The sequence below is a fragment of the Sminthopsis crassicaudata genome, chromosome 3 (genome assembly GCF_048593235.1).
Source record: "Sminthopsis crassicaudata isolate SCR6 chromosome 3, ASM4859323v1, whole genome shotgun sequence".
Lineage (NCBI taxonomy): Eukaryota > Metazoa > Chordata > Mammalia > Dasyuromorphia > Dasyuridae > Sminthopsis > Sminthopsis crassicaudata.
In genome coordinates this window covers 516,354,861-516,362,798 of record NC_133619.1, presented here as the reverse complement: position 1 = coordinate 516,362,798, position 7,938 = coordinate 516,354,861, and the positions used below count along the sequence as shown (strand labels likewise).

Here is a 7,938-nt window from a genome sequence, read left to right as displayed (position 1 = left end):
ATAAAAAAGGATGTTTTTTTTTTTTTATTGATATCTTTTGTTTTCTTTATGACACCAGAATTTCTCCTAGTACCCTTCCCTGTTGTCCTGTTAGAAAGGCATCCAAAAAATGTAGGTGATGGCAGTGGAGAAAGCATCAAGCTTAGAGTCAGGAAGACTCATCTCCCTAAGTTCAAATCTGGCCTCAAACACTTCATTAGCTGTGTGACCCTGGACAAGTTACTTAAACCCTGTTTGCCTCAATTTCCTTTTCTGTAAAATAAGTTGAAGGAAATGGCATAGTTTCTTTGCCTTTGCCAAGAAAATGGTAATGGACTCAAAAAGAGTTACACATGACTGAAACGTCAGAATAACAACAAAGAAAAAAAAAGAGAAAAAAATCAGCAAAATGGATCAATACATAAAAAAAAATCTGAACATGCAAAATATCACACTTACTGACTTCCTACTTCTTCAAAGGAAGAGGTAGGGGCTACCTTCTCATATCCTTTCTTTGAAGATAAGCTTGTTTTTTGTAATTTTTAAACATTTACTTTTTATTTTTGTAATATTTCCTCCCCATTTGGATTGCAGTCATTGTAAATATTGTTTTCTTGGCACTGCTTACTTCATTCACTCTGCTTTATCAGATTGTTCAAATCATTCCATACTACTCTATCAGTCATCATATTCAATATTAAAGAACAATGCTACTCCATTGCATTTATGTGACACTTTAGTTAAACATATCCCAGTCATTGGGTAACTGCTTTTTTTCAATTCTTTACTACCAGAAGAAGTGCTGCTCCAAATATTTTGGCATATATGGGGAATTGTTTTTTTTTTTTTTTAATTAATGGCATATACTTTTGGTGTATACTTTTAACAATTCCATTTCTAAGATTTAAATTATCCATTAAGTTATTCAGGTCTATATTTTCTTTTGTGTTTATGTTAGATTTGTCTAGCTCCAAGAGAGAAAAAATTAAAGTCTTCTGCAATTATTGTGTTATTATGTCATTTTGCAATTCAGTTAAAATGTCTTTATGAATTTAGTAATTATCCCATTTGATGCTAATATGTTTAACATTGATTCATGATCTACAGTTCCTTTAAGCATAATGTAGTTTACCTGTTTATCTTGATTTGTGAATTTGTTTTTATTATACTAATAATTTTTGGTTTTTCTTTGTCAAAAATTATGATTGTACCTCAGGATTCTAGGAATTCATTTTATGCATAGTAAATTCTGTTCTACCTCTTAATATTATTCTGTATTAATATAATAGTTTGAACTCAATTACTTTCTGGAGTCTACTATTCCATTTTTTTTCTGGTTATTTCTCATGTATGTGGGTTAATCGTACATTGAAAGTCTTTTTATTGATTTTTCATTCAAATTGTTAAATTTAATTCATATTTGGAATTAGAGTTTAAAACAAGGCCTTTTTTCTCATCGGCAGAAATTGTTATTCTTTCAATCCATGTCATACTTTTTGTATTTAGAAATTCTAGATTGTTATCTTCCATTTCCTGCATTATTATGTTATTTAGGTCTTTGGATTTATCATATTTTCCTTGGAGATCTATGATCCTTAAAGTTATCTCTGCTCCTCCTGTTTCTGAGGTCAGTACTTTTAACTTCTGTAGAATTTGTATATTCCAACAAGGTTGCCTTTTGTCTTGTGCTAGATTTTTTTTTCACTTTAGTATTCTTGTGTTCCAATTATATTATTTCCTCAAGGCTTCTTTTAACTTCTTTGAAAACCTGTTCAATCATTAGTTCATTTTTTTTTTTTTTTCTATTTGTGCATTTTTTTTTTTTTAATTTAGAGCTCTGGTTTTCTTCCTAAATTCATTATTAATTTCTTTTATAAGTTTTCATTTCTTGTTTGAATCATTCTATAGTTTCTTAATGCCATCACATGACTTGATAGGCCAAAAGATTCCCTCTTATCTTTTTATGTCTTATATTTTTTCCCTTTAATTTGGGGTGATTTTCCTTAGAAAAAGTGATGGTTGTGAGGACCTACTTTTTGCACTTATTCATGCTTACTGTGTGAGTTATGTTTGGCAAGACACAACCTCTCCGTCTCATTCTTTCTGTCCCGATGTTTTAGGTTTTTCATCTTATCATTTAAATTCCTGCCAGTCACTTACTTTTGAAAATCTTCCTCCTTCTGTAGCATCCTCTTGTTTCATATCTGAATATTCCTTCCCTCCTGCCCCACTCAATTCATGGCTGAGGTGCTGGGCAGCCTCACCTTCCTTACATTTGAGGGTGTATCAGAACCATGTCCTGAGTGTATTTCCTGAGGAAGAAGATCTGGGTTTTCAGGTATCTGTTTGTCTCCTCTCACCTGTGACCTTGAGCACCGAATTTGGCATGTCTTTGACCTTACACAGTCTTCTTTTCTCCCTCCTCTTTATCTGCTTTTCTTATGACAGACCTGCAAGGAGGTGATGCTGATGTTAACTCCATTTTACAGTGGGGGAGACTGAGAGAAGTTAAATGTCTTTCCCATAGTCACATGGCTAGTCGTTGGCAGATAGGGGACTCAAATTCAAGTCTGTCGTCCTGCCCCTTTCTGTCTCACTGTCCCTAGACCAAAGCTTCTTAAAAAGTGTGTATTGCAACCCCATTTGGGGTCAAATAACTGAAGATGGGGGTCACAAAATGATGAGTCATCACTGGTAAATGTATGGTTAGTATACCTATTTTGTGTATACCTATGTACTCAGGGTCATGTAAAAATTTCTTGGGCAAAAAGGGGTTGTGAATGAAAAACAAGCCCTGCCATAGACCTCTATTAAATCTATAGGAATCTCCTTTATGATAACACAGAGCATTTCTATAGGCTCTCAAAAGTCTACTATAATTCCTTTTTCCATGGGGCTCCTTCCTCCACTGATGTAGAGCCCAACCTTTCCATGTCTTAGCTGATGATCTGAATGGCTTGTTATGGAACATTTCAGTGTGACTCTTTCCAGAAGTTAGCATGGTCCTTAAAAGCCAGACTACATCATCAGGATTATGTTAAAATCCTTTACAGCTTGGTAGAACTGGCCAGAGTGTGAGCTTCATGGTCATAAGGGATGCCATGTTGATGAAATTCAGAAAAATGTTTCACTATCTAAGATGGTACATGTCCATTCAAGTTTTCTTAAAATGTATTTATGCTTCATGGAGTATATGTGTATACTAGATATGATTTAAAATGAATACTCGTGTAATATTTTGGCATCTGAAGACTATGGCAAAGAGGACACAGAATAAAGGCTCAGTGCCAATTTACTACTGGACTTGAGTCCCAAAGGTGTCTCAGTGCCTTTTGATCCCAGGCATTAACAAATCAGCACTTAAATAATGGAAAGGATTGGGAGAGTGAAAAGTTTGCAAACCAGTGGGAAATAAGTTTCCTGTGTCACATGCTCCTTTTGACTAGATTTGGGGTGAGGAAAACATTTTGTAAAGCTGAAAGTTTTCTCATTTTTAATTATGATTATCTCCACAGCCTTGTCCAGCCTCACGTTAGGGGACTCCAACATTGACACATGCAGTGAAAAGTTTCCCAAGCCTTCTGTCCTGTCCAAGTTCTGCTGTATCTGCTGAGTTCGGGATCATGGCCCGAGAAGATTGCCTAGACTCCATCACCCCTTCTGCCTGCGGACATTAGTCAGCCCTCTCTCAACCTCCTCTTCCATCCATCTCTCTCCATTTGATGGTACTTATAAGAGGAGGGAGGGAGGAAACTGAAGGCCAATCTAAGATGGTTTCTTAAGAGTACAAGTTATCATCTGCTTTGGCCTGGAGTAAGATGGACTAGGCTGATCTCAACTCTGGATTCCCATTCCCTTCCACTACATCCCCAGAAAACCCAAAAGGGGCAAAGGCAAGGCTTCTCTTCCACCTATCACCTCAGCAGAGCAGTAGGCTACTGTGGACCTGGTTTGATCAAAACCAAGCATGGGAGCGGGGAAAGGTGGGTTTGATCCCGTCATCCCTACTTCCCGACATCCCACCCAGGGTAGCAAAACCAGCTTTGGGGATGAGGCATGGATACCTTCGAAGTTCCCTTCTGGTCACTTTTGGGGTGGGAGATATCCAGGAAAGCTGAGACAAATAAGACCTTCACAGAAAAGGCTAAGTACGACTTCTTCACCATGTCCTACAGAGGCTCAGGACAGTTTTACATCAGCCACTGAGACCCATCTGCCAAGATGATGAGGCCCCATGTGGACACCATCAGTGGGGACTCTTGACATCATAATTTGTATTCTTACTGTAGGGATAGAATAGGCTATCTCCTGTCCCTCCTCAACTCTAGCAAATAACTTCTGGAGGTCAGGCTTCGGTTAACATCAACGCTTCAATAAAGGAGACAACGAACCTCTTGTGAAGCCTTCAAAGGCTGGGGTGTCTTTGGAGTCTGTACTGTGCTTTCTAACCCGCCACCTCCATGGAGGGGGCCTCTGACGTCATTTCTGGGAGACAAGACGGCCACAGGAGTCACAGGGTCTGAAGGCTAAACTCAGTTTCTCCCTCCATTCACTTTGTACTCCCTACCTAACGTGACTGTCCCGAGGTTTTTGACATGTTGTGGGGCCTGTAATAATAGATAATTTTGGTATTGGGAAGACTTGGGACACCTGACTGGGCAAGGGACTTGACCTCTCAGTGTTTTGGGCAACTCAATAGACAGTTGCAGGGAAGTTGCTTGTTTTCACTGATAAATGGATGTCCCTTAGAGCACTCTAGGCCAGGGCAAGAATAGAGATCTCCATGTTGTGTTAGCCAGGATGGGTTTGCATGTATAAGGAAACAAGAGTTGAATCCAAGACCATAGTGCTCAGCTTCCTGAGCATAGAGGTTATCTTTGGAATCTTTTTGTATCCTCCAGTACTTCCCACAGTGTCTGGCACATAGCAAGTGCTGAGAGTTTTATTCTTGGAGAATTGGAAAGAGCCTTAAAAATTAAACCCTGATATTTGTGGATATATTTATAAATACAGATATTTGTGAGGCATGCAACAGGCTATTTACATATGGCTATATATGTAGTCTAATAACATATGTAAATATGTAACAGATATGTATATGTGTGCATGTATATATTTAGTATATATTCCTTAAACAATGCCCTGTGGGGTATAAGGTACAAGGATTATTTTTCTCATTTAACTGATGAAAAGCCAGAAGCTCAGTGTTTAATTCCCTTAACCTATGGTCACATGGCATCTCCCATCACAAGTGCAGCCCATTATTTGCCAGATAACACTGCATCATGGTACACTGCATCATGGTATAGTAGGTCTAATCCCATTGCTTTTCTTTTGTTTTTTAAACAGTCTCCATATGTCACAAAACTCCCATCAAGGGAGCAGGGTGCTATTGACAACCTGAGCTTGTCCACTTCTCCCTAGGCCATTTGGTATACCCATCTCTTCTCCATTCCTGAGGGTTCACCTTGAGATGCTGGATTTCATGTGAACACCTAAGATCATTTAGAACTCCACCCGCCTCGGCCTTCCCAGTAGATAGTGTGTACCACCATGTTTGGCAGCTTTGTCATTTGTCAGAAGAGGAAACTTGAGTTCCAGAGAAGAAAAGTGACGTCCTCAAGGTGACACAGCTAGTTAACCGCTAGAGCCAGAATTGGCCTTTGACCAGTACTTTCTCCATTCTGCCTAATTTTTCTTAAAACAGGGTGAGAGTACCTAAAAGAATTTGAAGATGGCAAACACCCCATGAGGTCTCCTTTTCTATGTTCCCTTGCTTCCAAACCTGGCCCAACTAGTTCACTCATTTTACAAATAAGGAATCCAAGACTTATGGAAGGTATAATTTGCCTAAAGTCATGTTGCCAATAAGAAGCCCTAAGAATTGAGTCCTATCACTTATCTAGACTTTGGTTTTCCCCATCAGTAAAATAAGGTTGAACTAAATGAATTCTAAGGGTATTCACAGAATCAAATGGTATATAAACTGAGGGACTAAAGGGAAGATAGCAAATTCCAAGTAGGCTCTAGGTATCAGGGCCTAGGCTGGTAGCTTTTTTCTACCATCTGATGTTTATAATTTATGGAGAGTGCAGTCCAGAACCCATACTCCCCTCTGACTTCAAGTGAGAATGGGACCTCAATTTTTTAGGGTTCAGATTTCCCCAGCCATATCTGATGACTTTTGTAGATCTCTGTTCTGTCTTGCAAGAGCTGCAAAGGGTGGCTTTGACAACCATTCTCTGCCAGGACTGGAAAAGCAGCTTAGAACAATGCAAGCCCCATTGTTGAGTCTTGAGGGTAAGCCCAGTCTTTTACATTCACAAAAGGATCCCTACAACCAACTCTTAGAAGCTGCCGTCGCCCCTTCACCTTCCCAGTCCCTATTTTACAGCTTACTAGGTGACAGCTTAAAAAATCTCCAATCCCAAGAGATCTCAACCTAGATTAAGCCTTGTGTCCAGAAGGAAGGTAGTAATAGCTTGGCCGTGTTTAGGCCTGGCTAGAAGTGCTACTTATGACTGAGGTCTATGTCCTCCAGCCTTTGTGATTGGGAGATCTGAAGGGACTGGAGCTATTTAGCCAGTAAAGGGAGGGCTGGGGGAAGGACTCCAGCAGGTGATTTTCAAGAATTGGAAGGGCTGGCTGGATGGCTGTCTCATGAAAAAGATGGCGCTTGCTCTACTTTTATACCAACCAGGAATTGTAAGCTTTAACATCTGCTTTGCTGATTGTACCCTAAGGATCTTAGAATTTTATTGAAACCTTTTCTGTGTGGTGTCTCCCATAAATTGAGAGCAAAAACTGCTTTGGGTTTCTCTGTATCCTGGGGTTAAACAATTGGTTTATACATAAGCACTGAATGAATGTTTTATTTATGAGTGGAAGTGTCAGATGTACAATTTGGATCAGCAAACAGGAAAAAGTTCCAATTAAGAGTCATCCACTAGTGGATGAGACCCATGTCCTGGAGAATTTTGGGGAGGGGGAGGGGAACAAGACTGTGGGTGAGATTGGAGGACCTCTGAGAAGATCAGGGTAACATTTCATGGGTACATTTTCTGGATAAGAGGCCAACAAGTGTCTTCCTGAATGTTGGGCTGCAAAGAGCTCTAAGACATCATGTGGAAGGCTTTCTCGGTGGCTCTAAGCATCACTGAGTGGCTTCAGAACGGGACCAGAACTGGAAAATCAGAAAATCTCAGATCTGGAAGGTGCCTTAGAGACCTCCAAACCTGAGATCATTTTACAGAAGAGACTGTGGCTCAGGAGGAGTGTAATTTTCCCAGTCACACAGCAAGTCAGAGGTCAAGCTAACACTAGAACCCAGTGCTCTTCAAATGTCAAAGGTGAAGGGTGTCCCCTATAAGGCAAGAGAGTGGCTCTGAGCCTAGTCACAAATAATCATCTTCACTGGAGGCAGAATCCAAGTCTGAGTCCAAGCTGTCCCCATCAGAGACTGAGACCTGATCCATTGAACCTTCCCCCATCGTCCGTCTCTGTAGAACAAAGGTCCTTCCCCAACTACAGGGGTAGCCCACGGGCCTCAGCTGGCGGCTCATCAGGGCCAGAGCCAAGTGCCCGTGGTGTGTCTCCATTCATCTGCCAGCCCTGCTGCCCCTCTGTCTGCTCATGGTAGTGAGCATCTGGCTGATGTAGGAGGTTAGGAGGTCATCCATTTTGTAGCCCTAGACAAGAAGGGAAGCAGAGAAAGACAATGAAATTTGTTGTCACTTCAACAAAGGGCACTATTCTGGGCAAGTCTTACAAACACATTTTTTTTTTTTTGCAGCCAGATGTTAACTGGGAGCACAGAGAGGCTAAATCAGGCCTTGAGGTCACACAGTGGACATTCACCCTTGTTTTTCCAAATGCCTTACCTAATGCTTAAAAGTCACTAATTCAGGAAGAGTTGAAACCCATGAAAGGTTCTCTAGTCCATTCCATTTGACAGAGAAG

The 7,938-nt window shown here is 40.3% G+C and overlaps 1 protein-coding gene across 1 annotated transcript in view; it reads right to left on the bottom strand.

The window, feature by feature from the left end:
- Positions 1 to 6,835: 6,835 nt before the first annotated feature.
- The window catches only part of MYO7A (myosin VIIA), a 152,982-nt gene continuing 151,879 nt past the window's right edge, over positions 6,836 to 7,938 (bottom strand). Inside the window, exon 49 of the mRNA XM_074304138.1 lies at positions 6,836 to 7,667. Within this exon, the coding sequence (XP_074160239.1) occupies positions 7,578 to 7,667 (90 nt within the window). The 3' untranslated portion in view covers positions 6,836 to 7,577. The remainder of the gene's footprint in view (positions 7,668 to 7,938) is intronic.